Source organism: Cherax quadricarinatus, chromosome 49 (assembly GCF_038502225.1).
Source record: "Cherax quadricarinatus isolate ZL_2023a chromosome 49, ASM3850222v1, whole genome shotgun sequence".
NCBI lineage: Eukaryota > Metazoa > Arthropoda > Malacostraca > Decapoda > Parastacidae > Cherax > Cherax quadricarinatus.
Genome location: NC_091340.1, coordinates 18,430,918 through 18,458,249, shown reverse-complemented (window position 1 = coordinate 18,458,249; position 27,332 = coordinate 18,430,918). Strand labels below are relative to the sequence as shown.

Sequence of the window (27,332 nt, the reverse complement as noted above, 5' to 3'; positions counted from 1 at the left end):
TGTGGGTTTAGTGCTTCCCTCTAAATATAATAATTGTGCTTCTATTTGGAAATAGGATGATCAATCCACAGTATAGAAATTTAATCAAAATTTGAGAAAAATCTTAAGAGATATTGTTAGCAATATCTCTTAAGAATACAGTAGACCCCTGGTTTACGTAATTAATCTGTTCCAGAAGATTGGCCTAAATCTGAAATGGCTGAAAACAAAGGTAATATTTCCCGTAAGAAATAATGAAATCCAATTAATCCGTTTCAGACACCCAAAAATATTAACAAAAAATACATTTTATAGAGAGTATCTATAGTTTTATATACAGAAAACAATGAGAAATAAATATAAATGACTAATTTTAATGATAAATGAACATTACATACCTTTTTTGAAGACTCTTTTTGGTGAGTAGTATTTATTTGTAGTCCCAGAGGGACTACATCCCAGGCTATACCTACCAGCTACATACACTGCAGCCTACAGCCATATTATTACTATTGACATACCATGTTCACTGAGTTTAATCATCTCTAACAACTACCTTTTAGATGCCATCATAAACAAAGTGAGAAGTGATGAATAATTCATACCGAGAATTGTAAACAAAAGCCTTATGTATTAAGGGTGGTTACTGGGCCAATACAGATTCATACACATTTTCTCTGAAGCTGGACCAGAGAAGACATAATGTTTACCCTCCACTGACCCCTTGATAGCATATAAACATTGCATGTTTATATGCTATGTGACGTGTTTCTTATAGTATAAGATGGATATACTAGTATAGATGGATTAATGAAAATGTCTATATTAATGTAAAATAAGACATTTAATGTGCCCAAGAGTGAGTCACGAATGTATGAGCAGCCCAGGTGGACGTGTCTGGGAGAATTTTGCCAAAAAAGTTCTTGAAATCCAAATTGTACGATTTCCGCACCGGCCAAAAACTGGGGGTCTACTATATATACAAAGTATTACCCTTTTAGTATATTTTTATGCAAATGATAGAAATAAGAATTAATGTATACAATCAGTATATAAAGTATTCATAACTTTTTAGATTCACAGTGCCTTATGTTAATAGTGATTGAATTTCTTTCCACTTGTACTTTTTATTGCAGCTGCAGTGTACTGTTCTTTCATGTAAACTGATAACCTTTCACATAACTCTTCAGTGATTTTATCATTTACTGTCACTTTAAAAAAATTGTATAATTTTTATGAGGATTTTGTATTTTTGTTTAAATTATGCTTGCTTACAAGAGGTTGTTTAACCAGTTGGGTTTATTTCCATGTTCATTTCAGGTAACCATACTGCTATACATCTTGCTGTTCTTGTTTGAGAACTTGCCAGTATCAGTGATCTTGTGTGGGCTTATCTCGCAGTTGGTGCACCTTTCCATCCTCCGCACATTTCCCTACTTCTTCTTAACCTCTCTACCATTCATTCTTGGCATTGGTGAGTATATATTCCCTGGTTTAATTTCAAGAATAATTGTAGCTAGATTGTAACCTGTTGAATTTTGTGTGCTCGAGGATTTAATCGATAATCGGGATTAGATATTAATAAAGTTGAGCTGCCTTTATCGTCCACTGTGCTAATTATATACATCACTGTTGACACGGTCTTGTGATGAGGAATCGATTGTATCTCTGACATGCACAAGTAACACTGTGTATTTATCCTAGCTCCTTAAAAGAGAATTTTATGTACTGCATCCAAATCTGTAATTCAGTTACTGTATGGTCAAATTAAACTAGTCTTCCTGTTTACTCCTATTGTTTTTTCACAAAGAATATTCAGCTTAGAGGAAATATTTATTTACTAACAATTAATGGACTAACTTGCTAGATGCTTCCAGCTTCCATCCAAATAGTGGCCCTCCTGAAGCAGTGTGATGTATCTACTATTCTACTTTGTAAATCTACATTAATGTACCTGTGACTGCCTTTAAGGATTCTTCTACTCTCATGGGCTAGCTTGAGACCAGACTTTCTTCTTGATTTCTCAGTCAACCAGGCTGTTGTTCCCAGTGCCAAATGAGGCACTGTATACTAATATCTTGGAAAATTCCTTCTGCATGGCTTTCAATTCTTTTGCCTCTGTTCCTCAACATTACCAGTATCCAGCAATAACAGTATTCAATTAAATGCCTGAAAAGAGATTAGATGGGTCACAACATCTGATAATTGCCTGAGAGATCCTTCATACTGAAAGTTTCTCTCGTTCCACTATAGTATCCAGACAGTAATAGCAGCTGTTGCCCAAAATGGCAGTCATATAATTTTGGAAGGCCTAATTATACAATTTCTTATTACATTATTTGTTTATTGCAAAGTCCTAATTTGTGTGCTTGAAAGATTATTGTGTATGATATGATATTTCTTGGGCTGAATGTAGATAAGGTCAAATACTGCAACAAAAACAAAATTATTTGAATTTGCTGTTTCTTACATACTTGCAAACCATTCCAGAGATTTTTTTTTTTTTTTAACAAGTCGGCCGTCTTCCACCGAGGCAGGGTGACCCAAAAAGAAAGAAAATCCCCAGAAAGAAAATTCTTTCATCATCATTCAACACTTTCACCTCACCCACACATAATCACCGTTTTTGCAGAGGTGCCCAGAATACAACAGTTTAGAAGTATATACGTATAAAAACACAACATATCTCTCCAAACTGCCAGTATCCCAAACCCCTCCTTTAGAGTGCAGGTATTGTACTTCCCATTTCCAGGACTCGAGTCCGGTTATATAAAATAACCAGTTTCCCTGAATCCCTTCACTAAATATTACCCTGCTCACACTCCAACAGATCGTCAGGTCCCAAATACCATTTGTCTCCATTCAGTCCTATCTAACACGCTCGAAGTCCAAACCCCTCGCCCACAACACCTCCTTTACCCCCTCCCTCCAACCTTTTTGAGGACGACCCCTACCCCGCCTTCCTTCCCCTACAGATTTATACGCTCTCCATGTCATTCTACTTTGATCCATTCTCTCTAAATGACCAAGCCACCTCAACAAACCCTCTTCAGCCCTCTGACTAATACTTTTATTAACTCCACACCTTCTCCTAATTTCCACACTCCAAATTTTCTGCATAATATTTACACCACACATTGCCCTTAGACAGGCCATCTCCACTGCCTCCAACCGCCTCCTCGCTGCAGCATTTACAACCCGAGCTTCACACTCATATAAGAGTGTTGGTACTGCTATACTTTCATACATTCCCTTCTTTGCCTCCATAGATAACATTTTTTGCCTCCACATATACCTCAGTGCACCACTCGCCTTTTTTCCTTCATCAGTTCTATGATTAACCTCATCCTTCATAAATCCATCCGCTGACACGTCAACTCCTAAATATCTGAAAATATTCACTTCTTCGATACTACTCCTCCCCAATTTGATATCCAATTTTTCTTTATCTAAATCATTTGATACTCTCATCACCTTACTCTTTTCCATGTTCACTTTCATCATTCTACCTTTACACACATTCCCAAATTTGTCCACTAACCTTTGCAATTTTTCTTTAGAATCTCCCATAAGCACAGTATCATCAGCAAAAAGTAACTGTGTCACTTCCCATTTTGTATTTAATTCCCCATAATTTAATCCCACCCCTCTCCTGAACACCCTAGCATTTACTCCTTTTACAACCCCATCTATAAATATATTAAACAACCATGGTGACATTACACATCCCTGTCTAAGACCTACTTTTACTGGGAAGTAGTCTCCCTCTCTTCTACACACCCTAACCTGAGCCTCACTATCCTCATAAAAACTCTTTACATCATTTAGTAACTTACCACCTATTCCATACACATGCAACATCTGCCATATTGCTCCCCTATCCCTTTTCTAAATCCATAAATCCAATAAAAGCTTCCCTACCTTTATCTAAATACTGCTCACATATATGCTTCAATGTAAACACTTGATCCACGCATCCCCTACCCACTCTAAAACCTCCTTGCTCATCCGCAATTCTACATTCTGTCTTACCTCTAATTCTTTCAATAATAACCCTACCGTACACTTTTCCTGGTATACTCAGTAAACTTATTTTTTATTTTTATTATCACACTGGCCGATTCCCACCAAGGCAGGGTGGCCCGAAAAAGAAAAACTTTCACCATCATTCACTCCATCACTGTCTTGCCAGAAGGGTGCTTTACACTACAGTTTTTAAACTGCAACATTAACACCCCTCCTTCAGAGTGCAGGCACTGTACTTCCCATCTCCAGGACTCAAGTCCGGCCTGCCGGTTTCCCTGAATCCCTTCATAAATGTTACTTTGCTCACACTCCAACAGCACGTCAAGTATTAAAAACCATTTGTCTCCATTCACTCCTATCAAACACGCTCACGCATGCCTGCTGGAAGTCCAAGCCCCTCGCACACAAAACCTCCTTTACCCCCTCCCTCCAACCCTTCCTAGGCCGACCCCTACCCCGCCTTCCTTCCACTACAGACTGATACACTCTTGAAGTCATTCTGTTTCACTCCATTCTCTCTACATGTCCGAACCACCTCAACAACCCTTCCTCAGCCCTCTGGACAACAGTTTTGGTAATCCCGCACCTCCTCCTAACTTCCAAACTACGAATTCTCTGCATTATATTCACACCACACATTGCCCTCAGACATGACATCTCCACTGCTTCCAGCCTTCTCCTCGCTGCAACATTCATCACCCACGCTTCACACCCATATAAGAGCGTTGGTAAAACTATACTCTCATACATTCCCCTCTTTGCCTCCAAGGACAAAGTTCTTTGTCTCCACAGACTCCTAAGTGCACCACTCACTCTTTTTCCCGCATCAATTCTATGATTCACCTCATCTTTCATAGACCCATCTGCTGACACGTCCACTCCCAAATATCTGAATACGTTCACCACCTCCAAACTCTCTCCCTCCAATCTGATATTCAATCTTTCATCACCTAATCTTTTTGTTATCCTCATAACCTTACTCTTTCCTGTATTCACCTTTAATTTTCTTCTTTTGCACACCCTACCAAATTCATCCACCAATCTCTGCAGCTTCTCTTCAGAATCTCCCAAGAGCACAGTGTCATCAGCAAAGAGCAGCTGTGACAACTCCCACTTTGTGTGTGATTCTTTATCTTTTAACTCCACGCCTCTTGCCAAGACCCTCGCATTTACTTCTCTTACAACCCCATCTATAAATATATTAAACAACCACGGTGACATCACACATCCTTGTCTAAGGCCTACTTTTACTGGGAAAAAATTTCCCTCTTTCCTACATACTCTAACTTGAGCCTCACTATCCTCGTAAAAACTCTTCACTGCTTTCAGTAACCTACCTCCTACACCATACACTTGCAACATCTGCCACATTGCTCCCCTATCCACCCTGTCATACGCCTTTTCCAAATCCATAAATGCCACAAAGACCTCTTTAGCCTTATCTAAATACTCAGTAAACTTATTACTATATAATTTTTACAATCTCTTTTACCCCCTTCCCTTTATATAAAGAGACTATACATGCTCTCCGCCAATCCCTAGGTACCTTCCCCTCTTTCATACATTTATTAAACAAAAATACCAACCACTCCAACACTATGTTCCCCCCTGCTTTTAACATTTCTGTCATTATCCCGTCATTTCCAGCTGCTTGGTCCCCTTTCGTTCTACGTAATGCCTCACGCACCTCCCCCACACTCGCATCCTGCTCTTCTTTACTCCTAAAAGATGGTATACCTCCCTGGCCAGTGCATGAAATTACCGCCTCCCTTTCTTCGTCGACATTTAAAAGTTCCTCAAAATATTCTCGCCATCTACCCAAAACCTCCCTCTCCCCATCTACTAACTCCCCTTCTCTGTTTATAACTGATAAATCCATTTGTTCCCTAGGCTTTCTTAACTTGTTTAACTCACTCCAAAATTTTTTCTTATTTTCATTAACCCTTAAATGGTCCAAACGTATATATACGTTTTTTCAACATTTGAAAGTATGTAAAAAATGTAGATCATCTTTTTTTTTCTTTCATTTGAAAATGTGTAAAAAAACTTATCTACATTTGTTTTTTTTTTGTTATGTTCGAAAATATGTAAAAAAAAACATAGATTTACGTTTGGAGCACTACGGATTTGAACGTCGATCTGTTTGGACCGTTTAAGGGTTAAAATTCCTTGGCAGTACCTCTCCCACTCTATCATCCGCTCTCCTTTTGCACTCTCTCACCACTCTCTTCACCTTTCTTTTACTCTCCATATACTCTGCTCTTCTTATAACACTTCTGCTTTGAAAATACCTCTCATGAGCTAACTTTTTCTCTTTTATCACACCCTTTACTTCATCATTCCACCAATCACTCCTCTTTCCTCCTGCACCCACCCTCCTATAACCACAAACTTCTGCCCCACATTCTAATACTGCATTTTTGAAACTATTCCAACCTTCTTCAACCCCCCCACTACTCATACTTGCACCAGTCCACCTTTCTGCCAATAGTTGCTTATATTTCACCCGAACTTCCTCCTTCCTTAATTTATACACTTTCACCTCCCTCTTACTTGTTGTTGCCATTTTCCTCTTATCCCATCTACCTCTTACTGTAACTGTAGCTACAATTAGATAATGATCCGATATATCAGTTGCCCCTCTATAAACGTGTACATCCTGGAGCCTACCCATCAACCTTTTATCCACCAATACATAATCTAACAAACTACTTTCATTATGTGCTACATCATACCTTGTATATTTATTTATCCTCTTTTTCATAAAATATGTATTACTTATTACCAAACCTCTTTCTACACATTATTTTTTATTATTATCACACCGGCCGATTCCCACCAAGGCAGGGTGGCCCGAAAAAGAAAAACTTTCACCATCATTCACTCCATCACTGTCTTGCCAGAAGGGTGCTTTACACTACAGTTTTTAAACTGCAACATTAACACCCCTCCTTCAGAGTGCAGGCACTGTACTTCCCGTCTCCAGGACTCAAGTCCGGCCTGCCGGTTTCCCTGAATCCCTTCATAAATGTTACTTTGCTCACACTCCAACAGCACGTCAAGTATTAAAAACCATTTGTCTCCATTCACTCCTATCAAACACGCTCACGCATGCCTGCTGGAAGTCCAAGCCCCTCGCACACAAAACCTCCTTTACCCCCTCCCTCCAACCCTTCCTAGGCCGACCCCTACCCCGCCTTCCTTCCACTACAGACTGATACACTCTTGAAGTCATTCTGTTTCGCTCCATTCTCTCTACATGTCCGAACCACCTCAACAACCCTTCCTCAGCCCTCTGGACAACAGTTTTGGTAATCCCGCACCTCCTCCTAACTTCCAAACTACGAATTCTCTGCATTATATTCACACCACACATTGCCCTCAGACATGACATCTCCACTGCCTCCAGCCTTCTCCTCGCTGCAACATTCATCACCCACGCTTCACACCCATATAAGAGCGTTGGTAAAACTATACTCTCATACATTCCCCTCTTTGCCTCCAAGGACAAAGTTCTTTGTCTCCACAGACTCCTAAGTGCACCACTCACTCTTTTTCCCTCATCAATTCTATGATTCACCTCATCTTTCATAGACCCATCCGCTGACACGTCCACTCCCAAATATCTGAATACGTTCACCTCCTCCATACTCTCTCCCTCCAATCTGATATTCAATCTTTCATCACCTAATCTTTTTGTTATCCTCATAACCTTACTCTTTCCTGTATTCACCTTTAATTTTCTTCTTTTGCACACCCTACCAAATTCATCCACCAATCTCTGCAACTTCTCTTCAGAATCTCCCAAGAGCACAGTGTCATCAGCAAAGAGCAGCTGTGACAACTCCCACTTTGTGTGTGATTCTTTATCTTTTAACTCCACGCCTCTTGCCAAGACCCTCGCATTTACTTCTCTTACAACCCCATCTATAAATATATTAAACAACCACGGTGACATCACACATCCTTGTCTAAGGCCTACTTTTACTGGGAAAAAATTTCCCTCTTTCCTACATACTCTAACTTGAGCCTCACTATCCTCGTAAAAACTCTTCACTGCTTTCAGTAACCTACCTCCTACACCATACACTTGCAACATCTGCCACATTGCCCCCCTATCCACCCTGTCATACGCCTTTTCCAAATCCATAAATGCCACAAAGACCTCTTTAGCCTTATCTAAATACTGTTCACTTGTATGTTTCACTGTAAACACCTGGTCCACACACCCCCTACCTTTCCTAAAGCCTCCTTGTTCATCTGCTATCCTATTCTCCGTCTTACTCTTAATTCTTTCAATTATAACTCTACCATACACTTTACCAGGTACACTCAACAGACTTATCCCCCTATAATTTTTGCACTCTCTTTTATCCCCTTTGCCTTTATACAAAGGAACTATGCATGCTCTCTGCCAATCCCTAGGTACCTTACCCTCTTCCATACATTTATTAAATAATTGCACCAACCACTCCAAAACTATATCCCCACCTGCTTTTAACATTTCTATCTTTATCCCATCAATCCCGGCTGCCTTACCCCCTTTCATTTTACCTACTGCCTCACGAACTTCCCCCACACTCACAACTGGCTCTTCCTCACTCCTACAAGATGTTATTCCTCCTTGCCCTATACACGAAATCACAGCTTCCCTATCTTCATCAACATTTAACAATTCCTCAAAATATTCCTTCCATCTTCCCAATACCTCTAACTCTCCATTTAATAACTCTCCTCTCCTATTTTTAACTGACAAATCCATTTGTTCTCTAGGCTTTCTTAACTTGTTAATCTCACTCCAAAACTTTTTCTTATTTTCAACAAAATTTGTTGATAACATCTCACCCACTCTCTCATTTGCTCTCTTTTTACATTGCTTCACCACTCTCTTAACCTCTCTCTTTTTCTCCATATACTCTTCCCTCCTTGCATCACTTCTACTTTGTAAAAACTTCTCATATGCTAACTTTTTCTCCCTTACTACTCTCTTTACATCATCATTCCACCAATCGCTCCTCTTCCCTCCTGCACCCACTTTCCTGTAACCACAAACTTCTGCTGAACACTCTAACACTACATTTTTAAACCTACCCCATACCTCTTCGACCCCATTGCCTATGCTCTCATTAGCCCATCTATCCTCCAATAGCTGTTTATATCTTACCCTAACTGCCTCCTCTTTTAGTTTATAAACCTTTACCTCTCTCTTCCCTGATGCTTCTATTCTCCTTGTATCCCATCTACCTTTTACTCTCAGTGTAGCTACAACTAGAAAGTGATCTGATATATCTGTGGCCCCTCTATAAACATGTACATCCTGAAGTCTACTCAACAGTCTTTTATCTACCAATACATAATCCAACAAACTACTGTCATTTCGCCCTACATCATATCGTGTATACTTATTTATCCTCTTTTTCTTAAAATATGTATTACCTATAACTAAACCCCTTTCTATACAAAGTTCAATCAAAGGGCTCCCATTATCATTTACACCTGGCACCCCAAACTTACCTACCACACCCTCTCTAAAAGTTTCTCCTACTTTAGCATTCAAGTCCCCTACCACAATTACTCTCTCACTTGGTTCAAAGGCTCCTATACATTCACTTAACATCTCCCAAAATCTCTCTCTCTCCTCTGCATTCCTCTCTTCTCCAGGTGCATACACGCTTATTATGACCCACTTCTTGCATCCAACCTTTACTTTAATCCACATAATTCTTGAATTTACACATTCATATTCTCTTTTCTCCTTCCATAACTGATCATTTAACATTACTGCTACCCCTTCCTTTGCTCTAACTCTCTCAGATACTCCAGATTTAATCCCATTTATTTCCCCCCACTGAAACTCTCCTACCCCCTTCAGCTTTGTTTCGCTTAGGGCCAGGACATCCAACTTCTTTTCATTCATAACATCAGCAATCATCTGTTTCTTGTCATCCGCACTACATCCACGCACATTTAAGCAACCCAGTTTTATAAAGTTTTTCTTCTTCTCTTTTTTAGTAATTGTATACAGGAGAAGGGGTTACTAGCCCATTGCTCCCGGCATTTTAGTCGCCTCATACGACACGCATGGCTTACGGAGGAAAGATTCTTTTCCACTTCCCCATGGACAATAGAAGAAATAAAAAAGAACAAGAGCTATTTAGAAAAAGGGGAAAAACCTAGATGTATGTATATATATATATGCATGTGCGTGTCTATGAAGTGTGACCAAAGTGTAAGTAGGAGTAGCAAGATATCCCTGTTATCTTAGCGTGTTTATGAGACAGAAAAAGAAACCAGCAATCCTACCATCATGCAAAACAGTTACAGGTTTTTGTTTCACAGTCATCTGGCAGGACGGTAGTACTTCCCTGGGTGGTTGCTGTCTCCCCATTTTCATTTACCCCTGGCACCCCAAATTTAACTACTACTCCCTCCACAACATTTTTTCCCACTTCAGCATTAAAATCCCCAACCACAAGTACTCTCACACTTGGTTCAAAACTCCCCACACAGTTACTCAACATTTCCCAAAATCTCTCTCTCTCTCTCTCTCTCTTCTATACTTCTCTCTTCCCCAGGTGCATAAATGCTTACTATAACCCACTTCTCACATCCAACCTTTATTTTACTCCACATAATCCTTGAATTAATACATTTATAGTCCCTCTTTTCCTGCCATAACTTATCCTTCAACATTATCGCTATTCCTTCTTTAGCTCTAGCTCTATTAGAAACCCCTGACCTGAATTTTTTTTTTTTTCTCTCTCAACAAGTCGGCTGTCTCCCACCGAGGCAGGGTGACCCAAAAAAGAAAGAAAATCCCCAAAAAGAAAATACTTTCATCATTCAACACTTTCACCACATTCACGCATTATCACTGTTTTTGCAGAGGTGCTCAGAATACAACAGTTTAGAAGCATATACATATAAAGATGCACAACATATCCCTCCAAACTGCCAATATCCCAAACCCCTCCTTTAAAGTGCAGGCATTGTACTTCCCATTTCCAGGACTCAAGCCCGACTATATGAAAATAACCGGTTTCCCTGAATCCCTTCACTAAATATTACCCTGCTCACACTCCAACAGATCGTCAGGTCCCAAGTACCATTCGTCTCCATTCATTCCTATAACACGCTCGCGCACGCTTGCTGGAAGTCCAAGCCCCTCGCCCACAAAACCTCCTTTACCCCCTCTCTCCAACCCTTTCGAGGACGACCCCTACCCCTCCTTCCTTCCCCTATAGATTTATATGCTTTCCATGTCATTCTACTTTGATCCATTCTCTCTAAATGACCAAACCACCTCAACAACCCCTCTTCTGCCCTCTGACTAATACTTTTATTAACTCCACACCTTTTCCTAATTTCCACACTCCGAATTTTCTGCATAATATTTACACCACACATTGCCCTTAAACAGGACATCTCCACTGCCTCCAACCGTCTCCTCGCTGCTGCATTTACCACCCAAGCTTCACACCCATATAAGAGTGTTAGTACTACTATACTTTCATACATTCCCTTCTTTGCCTCCATAGATAATGTTTTTTGACTCCACATATACCTCAACGCACCACTCACCTTCTTTCCCTCATCAATTCTCTGATTTACCTCATCCTGTCAACTCCCAAGTATCTGAAAACATTCACTTCTTCCATACTCCTCCTCCCCAATTTGAAATCCAATTTTTCTTTATCTAAATCATTTGATACCCTCATCACCTTACTCTTTTCTATGTTCACTTTCAACTTTCTACCCTACCTGACCTGAATCTCTTCACTAAATATTACCCAGCTCACACTCCAACAGATGGTCAGGTCCCAAATACCATTCGTCTCCATTCACTCCTATCGAACACGCTCATGCACGCCTGCGGGAAGTCCAAGCCCCTCGCCCACAAAACCTTCCTTACCCCTTCCTTCCAACCTTTTCGAGGACGACCCCTACCCCGCCTTCCTTCCCCTACAGATTTATACGCTCTCCACATCATTCTACTTTGATCCATTCTCTCTAAATGACCAAACCACCTCAACAACCCCTCTTCTGCCCTCTGACTAATACTTTTATTAACTCCAAACCTTCTCATAATTTCCACACTCCAAATTTTCTGCAAAATATTTACACCACACATTGCCCTTAGACAGGACGTCTCCACTGCCTCCAACCGCCTCCTCGCTGCTGCATTCACAACCCAAGCTTCACACCCATATAAGAGTGTTGGTACTACTATACTTTCATACATTTCCTTCTTTGCCTCCATAGATAACGTTTTTTTGTCTCCACATATACCTCAATGCACCACTCGCCTTTTTTCCCTCATCAATTCTATGATTAACCTCATCCTTCTTAAATCCATCCGCCGACACATCAACTCCCAAATATCTGAAAACATTCACTTCTTCCATACTCCTCCTCCCCAATTTGATATCCAATTTTTTTTTATCTAAATCATTTGATACCCTCATCACCTTACTCTTTTCCATGTTCACTTTCATTATTCTACCTTTAAACACATTCCCAAACTCATCCACTAACCTTTGCAATTTTTCTTTAGAATCTCCCATAAGCACAGTATCATCAGCAAAAAGTAACTGTCACTTCCCATTTTGTATTTAATTCCTCATAATTTAATCCCACCTCTCTCCCAAACACCCTAGCATTTACTTATTTTACAACCCCATCTATAAATACAGTGGACCCCCGCTTAACGATCACCTCCCAATGCGACCAATTATGTAAGTGTATTTATGTAAGTGCGTTTGTACGTGTATGTTTGGGGGTCTGAAATGGACTAATCTACTTCACAATATTCCTTATGGGAACAAATTTGGTCAGTACTGGCACCTGAACACACTTCTGGAATGAAAAAATATCGTTAACTGGGGTCCACTGTATATTAAACAACCATGGTGACATTACAAATTCCTGTCTAAGACCTACTTTTACTGAGAAGTAGTCTCCCTCTCTTCTACACACCCTAACCTGAGCCTCACTATCCTCATAAAAATTCTATACAGCATTTAATAACTTACCACTTATTCCATATACTTGCAACATCTGCCACATTGCTCCCCTATCCACTCTATCAAATGCCTTTTCTAAATCCATAAATGCAATAAAAACTTCCCTATCAGAGATATGTTTATTATTCTCATGATTACTTGCAAAGTATTTATTTCTGTCTATTTTTCTTTCCAGTTTTATTTTTCGGCAATCACATCTTGGCATTCTCGTTCTTTTCTACATATTACTACCCAGTGTCTGAGGTAAGTGAGAGTGTGTTCTGATTAACATTCTCAGTACAATTAAATTTACAGAATAGAAAATATGGATAATTTAATTCATAGATGTTAGGAGAGCATTGAAATTTATTTTGCAAATGCTCATGTATCGAGTATTGTTAAGTGATAGTTTGCATTCTTGATAGTTAAATTAGCACTTAGAAATTATTTTGAAACTAGTGTATTTCATCTTCAGTAATGTCCATTGATACTTCAAATGCTATATTAAAAATAGGAGAAAATAAAGTAGCTAGTATTAGCAAGGCAAATTCTTGTCTTGTGTACTTCAAGTTAGTCTTACTCTCTCAGCTACATTCATGACACTCCCCACTCCCTTTCTGAGAAACTTTAAGAACACCATAGCAGTAGTGGAGTGTATTTACTTAGTTAACAGTTTTCTTTTCTTCTCTCTTTTGTTTTTGTTTTGCTAGAAACCAACTTATATCTAAATTTATACTTTCAGGTACTGGCATATTTCACCTTATATATCTGGCTTGTCCCTTTTGGATTCTTCATCTCCCTCTCCGCAAATGAGAATGTTCTGCCAACACGAGCAGAATCAAGACCATTACTTTCAAGTAAGATTTTTTGAAAAAAAAAAAATAATTATCTTATGACAATATGATGCCTTTTAATGATAAACATAATATATTTTATAGTGAAAATGTATGTTTTTTCACTGATAATTTTACATTTATTTGTGGTCACCTTATTGAAATAACGTCGGATGCAAATAGGTTTTCCAAGTATGTGTTTAAATTGAGTGGATAGAAAGTGTAGGGGATGGCCTAGGAATGGTGGGTGGAGAACATGAAGGTGCTTTTTAGTGTTACAGAACTTTAGTATATTTGAATGTGTTAGATCATAGAGAATGAAGATTTAGTGTTTTCTGCAAGGATCTGACATGTTACTTCATACACATTACAAGGAAGTAAGGTAACATCTCTGGAGGGAATTAGGGTATCCAGTTAGTGAGGCTTGAGTTCTGGACATGTGAAGTACAGTGCCTGTGTTCTGGTAGCACTATTGATCTTTTCTTTGTCTTAACATGTAAATGATAGGCAAATCTTACAAACTTCTTTCATTGTAACCTGGAGCCATATAGCAGATATACCATACTCTACTAATTATGCTCTCCGTCCCAGCCCCAGGGAAACTCTCCTTTTCCATTGACAAGACAGGAGACCTGAATAACTTACCACCACTCATTTACAAAAAAGCTTCTCATGTGTTGTCACCAATTATTGCAACTCTTTTTAACAAATCTATTGAATTTTCTACCTTCTCATCCATACTCAAGACATCAAGGGTTACCCTGATCCTCAAAAGAGGTGATCCAAATGAATTGAATAACTATAGGCCTACTATCTAAAATCTTTGAAAAAATAATTAACAAGCAAGTTTACTCCTGCTTAGTATCCTACAACATATTTAACCCCTATCAGTTTGGATTTAGGCGAAAGAAAAGTACTAATGATGCAGTCATACATATGCTTGAGCTTCTATATACAGCACTTGAAAGAAATTAAATTCCCCTGGGATTTTTCATAGACATACGAAAAGTATTTGATACAGTTGACCATGTCCTATTACACCTAAAACTTGAACATAATGGGGCCAGAGAACACTCTCTCAGTTACTTTAAATCTTATCTTAGCAATAGACACCAGTATGTATACACAAATGGCATTATCACTACATAACCTGTTCTTGTTGAGGTCCCACAGGGTAGTGTCCTTGGCCCACTTCTTTCTCGTGTACATCAATGACCTCCCAAACACAATTAAACTCCTTAAACCTGTTTTATTTCCAGATGACACTACTTATGTCTTCTCTCACCCAAACCCAACTATACTAACAGACACTATAAATGACGAACTACTAAAAATAACTACTTGGATGACAACCGATAAACTCTCAATATAGACAAAACCTACTTCATGCTGTTTGGAAACAGCTTCAGATGTTCAGCTAAACATATCAATAAATTGTTCCCCCCATTTCAAGACACACACAGGGCAAATTTCTAAGTCTCCACCTTGACTGCAGTCTCAGATTTCAGACCCACATACATCAAATATCCAAGAAAGTCTCTAAAACAGTAGGCATCCCTTTTAAGATGTGGTACTATGTACCCCAAATGGTACTTCTTGCTCTTTAGCACTCTCTAGTCTACCCTTACCTCACCTACAATATTTGTGCATGGGGCTCAGCCACAGCAAATCGCCTAAAACATTTAATAACCCAACAAAAAGTTACTGTGCAATTGATTACCAACTCCTGCACTGGGCAACACACTCCACCGCTTTTTAAGAGCCTAAACTTGCTTAATATACAAAACATCCATGCATATTATTGTGCCTACTACATACACAGAACATTATACTTCAGTATTAACCCTCCTTTCAATCTCCTCCTTGATAACTACAACAGAACATACAGGCATAACAAAAGGCACAAAACACTCTTTGATATCCCCTGTGTCCATCTCTCCCTGTGCAAAAATGCTATGCACATAAAGGGCCCGAAGATGTGGAATTCCTTGCTGGAACGCACTAAAGGGCCGCTGCCTCCAAATCAGTTTAAGGCTCTACTTAGAAATAACCTCATCACCCAAAATTAACCAGACAAACACTATACTTTACACAAACCAGTTACTCAAAAACTCCTAAATAATTTATGATTGCTCAAATATTTAATCATTACTTCAAACTTAACTATTTATTTATTTATTTATTTATTAACACATTGGCCGATTCCCACCAAGGCAGGGTGGCCTGAAAAAGAAAAACTTTCATCATCATTCAGTCCATCACTGTTTTGCCAGAGGGGTGCTTTACACTACAGTTTATAAAACTGCAACATTAACACCCCTCCTTCAGAGTGCAGACACTGTACTTCCCATCTCCAGGACTCAAGTCCGGCCTGCTGGTTTCCCTGAATCCCTTCATGAATGTTACTTTGCTCACACTCCAACAGCACATCAAGTATTAAAAACCATTTGTCTCCATTCACTCTTATCAAATATGCTCACACATGCTTGATGGAAGTCCAAGCCCCTCAGACACAAAACATCCTTTACCCCTCCCTCCAACATTTCCTAGGCCAACCCCTACCCCACCTTCCCTCCACTACAGATTTATACACTCAAAGTCATTCTGTTTCATTCCATTCTCTCTACATGTCTGAACCACCTCAACAACCCTTCTTCAGCCCTCTGGACAACAGTTTTGGCAATCCCACACCTCCTCCTAACTTCCAAACTACAAATTCTCTGCATTATATTCACACCACACATTGCCCTCAAACATGACATCTCCACTGCCTCCAGCCTTCTCCTTGCTGCAACATTCATCACCCATGCTTCACACTCACATAAGAGAGTTGGTAAAACTGTACTCTCATTCATTCCCCTCTTTGCTTCCAAGGACAAAATTCTTTGTCTCCACAGACTCCTAAGTGCACTGCTTACCCTTATTCCCTCATGAATTCTGTGATTCACCTCATCTTTCATAGACCCATCCGCTGACACATCCACTCCCAAATATCTGAATACATTCACCTCCTCCAAACTCTCTCCCTCCAATCTGATATCCAATCTTTCAAACTTAAAATTGTTTCTATTTCATTATTGTAAATTGTGCTAAATCGTAATACAGTAGGGCCCCACTTATACGGCAGGTTACGTTCCAGGCTACTGCCGGAAAGCAGAATGCTATTTTTTCCACTTTAAATGATGTACATGCCAAATAACAAGTTTACACTAACATATATTAAGTTAGCAGTAGAACTAGGCATTAAAAAACATTAAAAAGTAAAATACAAATGCAGTACACTCATTACTCACCTTAAAATATTTGTTGTCAATGTAGGGGGAGGGGTGAGTAGTATTTATTGTAAGAGGTCAGGTGCGGTAGATATGGCCAACCCACCCACACGTAATATGCATTGAAAGCGCCCTAGAGCGATAAAATGCATATACAGTACACTTATTACTTACCTTAAAATATCTGTAGTCTTAATGTAGAGTGAGAGGTGAGTAAACGAGATAAAGCGAATAAACGAGAGAGAGTGAGTAAATGAGAGGGAACAGAGACACAGAGTATGAAAACAAGCAGATGAACATGTCTGGTTATGGTTCATGCATGTTCATTTCCATGTTTGCGAGTAAGCCTTTTTTTTTTATTTAGGTACAGGTACACCTAAATACAGTTACATAGAGAGAGAATTATCATACATAGCAGTGTATGTGCAGATTACCTAGGATAACCCAAAAATTCAGACAGAATGACTTATTTCCATTGTGATGAAGCTTATACCATAATACATACAAACATCTTATATTGTGTACAAGTTGTCTCCATGTTGGTACAGTAGAATAAATAAAGAGAAACACTCCCATTCTCATGTAACACAGCATTTTGGGAACGAATGACGCACTGAGTGAAGGCATACAAGAGGAATAGTTTTCTACAGTTACCACCAGTAATACTGTTATGTACACATTTTCTTTGATGTTGAACTAGAGAGAACGTTATTCTTTCCTACATTCCGACAAGACAACTGGATAAAACCTCACGTGTTAATTTATTCTACTGTGGGTGTATTTATCATGTTTATATGTTACATGGCATGTTTATTATATAATTTTGAAAAAATATCATAGATGGATTAATGAAAATGTCTATGTTAACATATGTATGACATTTAATGTGCCTCAAGAGTGATTATTGCATTTTATTATTATTGTTATTAGTATTATTATGGTGTCTTAGTGACTAATAAGACACTGTTAGTGATTTTAATTAGTACTTGCATGCCAGCACAGTATGTAGGTTTATTTAGGTACAGGTACAAATATGTATAATTATCAGAGTATATATAAAATATGAAATAACTTTAAAACGCCTGAATTTTTGGAAAGTTTCCGACATAACGGAGAGATGCGATGCTCACGGAGAATGTAAAACTGGGTGGCGTGTGGTGACCATATTAGAAAGTCAGGTGGGGGAAGCTGTACAGTGAGTTTTGGTCACAATTTGAAATGTCCGTATTAGTGGAATGCTGTAAGGTGAAACACCATAAAGTGGGGCCCTACTGTACTGTAATTTTTTATATACTTCATCTCGACTATAAATTTAATTACTGTAAACAACTAGCTACCTGACGATCTGTTGGAGTGTGAGCAGGGTAATATTTAGTGAAGGGATTCAGGGAAACCGGTTATTTTCATATAGTCGGACTTGAGTCCTGGAAATGGGAAGTACGATGCCTGCACTTTAAAGGAGGGGTTTGGGATATTGGCAGTTTGGAGGGATATGTTGTGTATCTTTATACGTATATGCTTCTAAACTGTTGTATTCTGAGCACCTCTGCAAAAACAGTGATTATGTGTGAGTGTGGTGAAAGTGTTGAATGATGATGAAAGCATTTTCTTTTTGGGGATTTTCTTTCTTTTTTGGGTCACCCTGCCTCGGTGAGAGATGGCCAACTTGTTGAAAAAAAACAAAAAAACTAGCTACCTCTGTTGTAATAAGAAAAACAATGTACAGTAGGGCCCTGCTTATATGGCAGGTTAGGTTCCAGGCTACCGCCAGAAAGCAGAATGTCATTTTTTCCACTTATAAATGCATATACAGTAGACCCTCGGTTATCGGCCATTCCTGTTATCAGCCAACTCGGTGATTGGCCGGTTTTTCGGCTTCCGGTGATTGGCCATTTGGATGCGTCTATCTGCCGGCTGGGGCCGCTCGTGTGTCAGCTTGGCTGTCTCTCTCGGTGAGTGAGGAAGCTTCTGCTCATACATCCAAGCATTTCTCTTGTTTTCCATTGGTTTTTCTTTTTTTTTTTTCTTTTTTAGTGCAACTGCAAATTAAGTAACTATGGCTCCAAAGAAAGCTCCTGTGGTAAAGAAAGTGAGAAACACCATGGAATTTAAGCGTGAAGCAATAGAAAAGTTTGAGAGTGGTATGAAGGTGCTGGAAGTTGCCAGGATGTACAGCAAGAATAAATCAACAATTACATCCATCCTGGCAAAGAAAGAACAAATCAAGGATGCTAATGTTACAAAAGGAGTAAGTTTTCTAACGAAAGAAAGGTCACCAATAATGGAAGAGATGGAAAAGTTGCTATTATTGTGGATTAGGGAAAAAGAATTAGTGAGAGACAGTGTTGTGGAATCTATTAATTGTGAGAAGGCAAGGCAGTTACAAGAGGATCTTCTACAGAAAACTCCTAGAACAAGTGCTGCTGGTAGTGAATTTAGGGCCAGCAAAGGCTGATCTGAGAGATTTAAGAAGGCTGCAAGTTCTGACAAATGTGTAGCTGAAAAGTATGTGCAGGAATTCCAGGGGTACATAAAGGCTGAAGGATTCAAACTCCCAACAAGTGTTCAGTTGTGAAGAAACAGGCCTGTTCTGGAAGAAAATGCCAAACAGGACCTACATGACACAGGAGGAAAAGGCACTGCCAGGACACAAGCCTATGAAAGACAGGCTTACTCTTTTGTTGTGTGGTAATGCTAGTGGGGATTTTAAAGTGAAGCCTTTACTAGTGTATTACTCTGAAAATCCCAGAGTGTTCAAGAAAAACAATATCGTCAAGAATAGATTGTGTGTGATGTCCAAAGCTAATCATAAGGCATGGGTCACAAGGCAGATTTTCAGAGTGTGGGTTAATGATGTGTTTGGCCCATGTGAAAAAATACTTCCTGGAAAAGAAATTGCCACTCAAAAGCCTCCTGGTACTGAACAATGCTCCTGCACATCCTCTGGACTTGGAAGACCAAGTGTTTAGGGACTTCAGCTTTATAAAAGTAAAGTTCTTGCCTCCTAACACCACTCCTCTCCTCCAGCCCATGGACCAGCAGGTCATTTCTAACTTCAAAAAACTCTAACACAAATGCAATGTTTCAAAAGTGCTTTGAAATGACCTCAGACACTTAGTTGATCCTAAGAGAGTTCTGGAGGAATCACTTCACTATCCTCCATTGCATAAGCCTTATAGGTAAGGCTTGGGAGGGAGTGACTTCCAGGACTTTGAACTCTTCTTGGAGAAAATTGTTGCCAGGTTATTTCCAAGAGAGGAATTTTGAAGAGTGTGAGGCTGACCCTGTGGATTCTGTTGTGGCACTGGGGAAGTCCCTGGGATGGAGGTGAGTGGCGAGGATGTGGAAGAGTTGGTGGAGGACCACAGGGAAGAGCTAACCACTGAAGAGCTGCAAGAGCTTCAACTCGAACAGCAACAGACTGCAGCTGAGGAACTTGCTTCAGAGGAGGAGGAAGAGGGTGTAAAGGAGGTGCTTTATTCATTGATTAAAGAGATGTGTGCAATGTGGACTAGGGTGCAAACTTTTGTGGAGGAATAACACCCTGACCACTTCAGGGAAATCTTAGAGATGCCTGAAACAGACCTCTATGGACAGATTTGTTGTGCGACAGGGGTCCAGTGACTCTCAAGCTGGTCCTAGTAGCATAAAAAACAAAGGAGGGAAGTAACCCCAGATAAGGACTTGGTACCTGAAGTCCTTATGGAGGGAGATTCCCCTTCCAAACACTAACTCCTCCCTCTTTCCTCCTCTCTATCTTCCAGAAACCAGCATTAGTCTTCAATAAAGGTATGTAATACTTATATAATTTTTTTTTGTGTGTGAATATTTTTGTCTGGAACGGATTAATTGTATTTCCATTAATTCTTATGGGAAATATTATTTAGGCCAAGCTTCTGGAACGGCTTACAGCCAATAACCGAGGGTCCACTGTAAATGCCAGATAACAAGTTTACACTAACATATACAGTGGACCCCCAGTTTTCAGCCAGTGCGAAAACCATACAATTCGGATTTTGAGCACTTTTTTTTCGGTGGAATTTCCCCTTGGGTTTCGTACATCCCCTCAGAAATCATTGGTACCAGACGCGTATGCCTGGGTCACTCGTACATTCAAGACTCACTCTTGGGCACATTAAATGTCTCATTTTAGGTTAATATAGACATTTTCATTAATCCATCTATGATATTTTTTTCAAAATTGTGTAAGAAACACATTACAAAGCATGTAAACATGCAATGTTTATATGCGGTGGAGGGTAAACATTACGTTTTCTCTGGTCCAACATTAGAGAAAACTGTATGAATCTGCACCACCCTTTATACATAAGCTTTTGTTTACAATTCTCGGATGGCATCTAAGGTAGTTGTTAGAAACGATTAAACTCGGTGAACTTGGTATGTCGATGGTAATAATATGGCTTGGCTGCAGTGTATGTAGCCGGTAGGTATAGCCTGGGATGTAGTCCCTCTGGGACTACAAATAAATACTACTCACCAACAAGAGTCTTCAATAAAGGTATGTAATGTTAATTTATCATTAAAATTAGTCATTTATATTTATTTCCTCATTGTTTTCTGTATGTAACACTATAGTTATTCTCTATGAAATGTATTTTTTGTTAATATTTTTAGGTGTTTGGAAGAGATTAATTGGATTGACATTATTTCTTATGGGAAATGTTACCTCAGTTTTTGGCCATTTCGGCTTTCGGCCACCTTTCTGGAACAGATTAATTACAAAAACTAAGGGTCTACTGTATTAAGTTAGCATTAGAACTAGGCATTCAAAAACAAAAAAAAAAAGTAAAATACACATACAGTACACACATTGCTTACCTCAAAATATTTTTAGTTTTAATGTAGGGTGAGAGGTGAATAGTATTTATTGTAAGAAGTCAGACATGTTAGGTAGGGTAGCTCTGCTGGCCAACCCCTCCCCCCTCCTATACACATAATACAGTATACTACTCCATTTAGAGCACCCTAGAGCAATAAAATGCATTTACAGGACAATCAGTACTTACCTTAAAAGATTTGTAGTGTTAATGTAGGGTGAGAGGTGAATAGTATTTATTTGTAGAAAGTCAGGTATGGTAGCCTGCCTAGCCACCCCACCCAATATGACATTTAAAATGCCCTAGAGCAATAAAGTGCATATTCAGTGCACTCATTACTTACCTTGTAGTCTTAATGTAGAGTGAGAGGTGAGTAAACAAAATAAAAACAAATAAATGAGAAAGAGAATGAGTAAATGAGAGAGAACAGAGACGCAGAGTATGTAAACTAGCAGACAAATGCATCTGGTTGATATACGTTCATTTCCATGTCTGTGAAGCTTATATCACAATACAAACACCTTACATTGTGTACAAGTTGTCTCCACATTGGTAAAGTAGAATAAATGAAGAACAACACCCCCATTCTCATGTAACACACCATTTCAAGAAAGAATGACACTCTGAGTGAAGGCATACAGAAGGAATAATTTTCTATAATTACCCTGTGTAATACTATTGTGTACATATTTTCTTTGTTATTGAACTATAGGAAACATTATTCTTTCCAACACTCCGGCAAGACGGCTAGAAAAACATCTAATATTTATGTTAATTTATTCTACTGTGGGGTGTATTTATCATGTTATATGTTACGTAGCATGTTTATTATATAATTTTGAAAAAATGTCAGATGGATTAATCAGAATGTCTATATGGGGAATCAAATTCAAAATGGGAATTGACACAGTTACTTTTTGCTGATGATACTGTGCTTATGGGAGATTCTAAAGAAAAATTGCAAAGGTTAGTGGATGAGTTTGGGAATGTGTGTAAAGGTAGAAAGTTGAAAGTGAACATAGAAAAGAGTAAGGTGATGAGGGTGTCAAATGATTTAGATAAAGAAAAATTGGATATCAAATTGGGGAGGAGGAGTATGGAAGAAGTGAATGTTTTCAGATACTTGGGAGTTGACGTGTCGGCGGATGGATTTATGAAGGATGAGGTTAATCATAGAATTGATGAGGGAAAAAAGGTGAGTGGTGCGTTGAGGTATATGTGGAGTCAAAAAACGTTATCTATGGAGGCAAAGAAGGGAATGTATGAAAGTATAGTAGTACCAACACTCTTATATGGGTGTGAAGCTTGGGTGGTAAATGCAGCAGCGAGGAGACGGTTGGAGGCAGTGGAGATGTCCTGTTTAAGGGCAATGTGTGGTGTAAATATTATGCAGAAAATTCGGAGTGTGGAAATTAGGAGAAGGTGTGGAGTTAATAAAAGTATTAGTCAGAGGGCAGAAGAGGGGTTGTTGAGGTGGTTTGGTCATTTAGAGAGAATGGATCAAAGTAGAATGACATGGAAAGCATATAAATCTATAGGGGAAGGAAGGCAGGGTAGGGGTCGTCCTCGAAAGGGTTGGAGAGAGGGGGTAAAGGAGGTTTTGTGGATAAGGGTCTTGGACTTCCAGCAAGCGTGCGTGAGCGTGTTAGATAGGAGTGAATGGAGACGAATGGTACTTGGGACCTGACGATCTGTTGGAGTGTGAGCAGGGTAATATTTAGTGAAGGGATTCAGGGAAACCGGTTATTTTCATATAGTCGGACTTGAGTCCTGGAAATGGGAAGTACAATGCCTGCACTTTAAAGGAGGGGTTTGGGATATTGGCAGTTTGGAGGGATATGTTGTGTATCTTTATATGTGTATGCTTCTAGACTGTTGTATTCTGAGCACCTCTGCAAAAACAGTGATAATGTGTGAGTGTGGTGAAAGTGTTGAATGATGATGAAAGTATTTTCTTTTTGGGGATTTTCTTTCTTTTTTGGGTCACCCTGCCTCGGTGGGAGACGGCCGACTCGTTTAAAAAAAAAAAAAAAAAAAAATTCTATATGAACATAATATTCAACAGTTAATCCTTACTGTCCAAGCAGATCTATGTTCACATGCTTAGTGCTCCAAAAGTAGACCTATGTTTTTTTACATATTTTCAAATACTGTGTAACAAAAAAAAAAAACTTGTGATTTCTTATTATGTCCAAGAATCTGTATTGATAAAGCCACTGGATGGCGAAACATCTACAATAAAGATAACCAGATGTTGCACAAGTGTCTTAACTTTCATCATCAATAAAAAAACATAGATCAAAGTTTTTTTACACTTTTTTCAAATGTAAAAAAAGAAAAGATCTACTTTTTTACATACTTTCAAATGTTGAAAAAACGTAGATCTACGTTTGGACAGTTTAAGGGTTAATGCGCATCAGAGTGATTATTATTGTGTTATTATTAGTATCATTATTAATATGGCATCTTCATGACTAATAAGACACTCTTAGTGATTTTAATATGTACCTGCATGCCAGCACAGTGTGTAAGGTTATTTAAGTACAGGGACACATAAGTATAATTATCAGAATACAGTGGACCCCCGCATAACGATGGCATCGCATAGCGATTTTTCCGCATAACGATTACTTTTATCGCAAAATTTTTGCCCCGCATACCGATTAAAAACCCGCATACCGATTTTCGTCTGTATATATAAAATATGAAATAACTTCTTGATATTTTGGAAAGTTTCCAGACATAATGGAGAGTCGTGCTCACAGAGAATCTAAACAAACCGGGTGGCTCGTGGTGACCGTATTGGAAAATCAGGCGGGGAAGCCGTATAGAGAGTTTTGGTCATAATTTGAAATGTCCGTATTAGCGGAACGCTGTAATTAAAAACGCTGTAAAGCAGGGCCCTGCGGTATAGTAAAAATTTACTCCTCTCAAAATCACTAGTATTAAGTAATCTGTGAGCATTAGGTTTAGTCTGCCCAAAATACCCCGGCATGATAGTGGCTTTCTTTATACTTAACAAATCTAAATTGTAATCGCACATTGTAAACATTGCAAAGAAATAAAATCTTATCTTTATCTTTAATTAGTGAAACAGTTTGTCGTGGCACTCTTGAAAGAGGTTGCCTGCGAAGTGCAACAGCAGTTGGCTTTTAAGTACCTGGGTATAAAGTTTATTTCAATTATCTCTTCCAGTTTGATAATTCTGTACCACTTTTCTGCTCTTCCCCTTTGTTTTCTTTTCTGTCTAAACAAAACAACTTTATTACTTTCTGCAGTATACAAAATGTACTTATAATAAAATATTGCTAGCACAAAAGAAAGCCACTAGCGTGTGGTGCATTTAGGGCAGACTAATCCTCATACTTGCAGAATACTGAAGAACGGTATAGGTTATTAAGTAGGATTTTTTTTTTTCAAATGTGCAAAAGTGAGATAGTTAAGTGAACAGTAGTACAGTTTTAAGTGTGCAGTAATACAAAAGAGATTTAGCTAAATGAAAATAGTACAGTTTTAAGTAAATATCAATACTTTAAATTGATTCAGTGATCCTAATTGGAATCTTTTAAGCAGTATCAAACTGGCTCTATATATTCAGGCTATGCTTCCTTTCTGCTCTTCTTGTCTTTGCTATTTCTTAGCATAAGCAAATAATTTCAAATAGTTACTGTGAAATAACAATAGGTATGTGCAGTTGTTTACATTCTAGCACCTGTAGGCAGATGTGATTAATGGGTGATTGAGGAACAGTTTTCTTGTGATCACCGCTCCTAATTTTGATGAACGTTGTATGTCAGTCACATTTATAACTTGGTAATTGTCAAAGTGACTGTAAACTTTAGCTAATCAGGTAACCAGTACTGTTAAGAAACATTACAACCTTGTTTTTTTCAGATGATGATGATTTTGTCACAGGATACTTCAACAAAAAAGGCAAGAGATACGGATTACTCTCATTCTTTAACTATCTCAAAGAAGAATTCTTTCCACAACGTGGGAAAAAGTCATTCTAACAGGGAGAGAAATCCCTACAAAAATAATTATCTACATTATATAGTTCACATTATATATATAAATTGAAATTGTGTATATTTATAAGGAATGGAAGCTGTTCTTTCTAAGAAACAAATTTCATGATTATTTAAGTAATTGAAAGAATGTGTTTATAAACTTGAGTAAAGTGTTTTTATACTTCAATATGCCTATTGTTAAACAGTTCAAACAAATAATGAAAGTTACACACTAAACCTGAATACAGTTGACAAAGACTTCTTTCTCTTGGTTAATGTTGTGTTAATCTCAGTTTTGATATATAAACTGATAAGTTATATTTGCAAACAATAGTTCATTGTTAAAACAGGTACAGTATTAGTAAGTTTTAAATTTAAGCAGAACAGCTCCTTGTTAAAGAAATTAAGGTATTTTTAAATTGGTTTGATGCTCTCAGGTTTAGTGCTTAATTTTATATTTTTTTTATAATTTGGTTTATAACTTTGATGCTCATTTGCTTGTTTACTTTATATTTTGTGATTACCAGTTAAATATAGACAAATATGAAAAGCTTTTCTTGATAAATGCCCTGAACCAGACTCATTATCTACTTTGTCTAAAGGTTTGTACTAATTTGTTTGACAAAGCCTTTCTCTGGATTAATAACTCGGGACAACCCTAGAAAATCAAGCAGTGTAACTTATTTATGTTGAGGACCTTTGGTTCTCTTACCCAGGATAAAACTCAAATATTCAACCAACTCCTAGGCATCTGTTTACTGCTAGATGAACATGGGCAACAGGTGAAATACTACTTTCCAACACATCTTGCCACTGATAGTTTCAGTTGTAAGCTGAACACTTCCACTTGTTTCAAGACTGTGTGGTACATATAGTTTATATGCAGTGCTTTGAGTTCCATAAAGCCTGGATGGTCACCATGTGTTAATGATTACTTTAGATTTGTGGTTGTAATCTGTTTCTGGCTCGGCCACAGAACAAGTTGGTGTCTGCTCAAGCTTCTCTGGATAACATGATTTCAGTTTGCTTGTTGATTTTTTTATCATTATTGAATAAATTTTTTACGTGTAATACACCCATTTGTTCCTCCATCTTGGCAGTAATCTCTTTCCATACCCAGTCATTATAGGTGTTGAAGTACCATATACAATACTCTTATTGCTACCACATAACCATAGTCACAAATACATTCATCCTTTCCTTCATATGATGTATAATAATAATTTGGAATTTTGTTATTCTTGAATGACATATTCTTTCAAGAAAGTCACAAGCATTCACACCAAGCAATAAATGCAACAAGAGTGATCAGGAAGAAATACTAGAGTTAATATTCATAAGTGACAGTATGATCCTGATGATCGTAAGTGTA

At 38.4% G+C, this 27,332-nt stretch overlaps 1 protein-coding gene across 1 annotated transcript in view; it reads left to right on the top strand.

The window, feature by feature from the left end:
* LOC128697009 (protein TEX261) overlaps positions 1 to 26,510 on the top strand; it is a 33,139-nt gene extending 6,629 nt beyond the window's left edge. Inside the window, exons 3-6 of the mRNA XM_070095238.1 lie at positions 1,300 to 1,453; positions 13,204 to 13,271; positions 13,750 to 13,864; positions 25,845 to 26,510. Of these exons, the coding sequence (XP_069951339.1) occupies positions 1,300 to 1,453; positions 13,204 to 13,271; positions 13,750 to 13,864; positions 25,845 to 25,963 (456 nt within the window). The 3' untranslated portion in view covers positions 25,964 to 26,510. The remainder of the gene's footprint in view (positions 1 to 1,299; positions 1,454 to 13,203; positions 13,272 to 13,749; positions 13,865 to 25,844) is intronic.
* Positions 26,511 to 27,332: the final 822 nt, after the last annotated feature.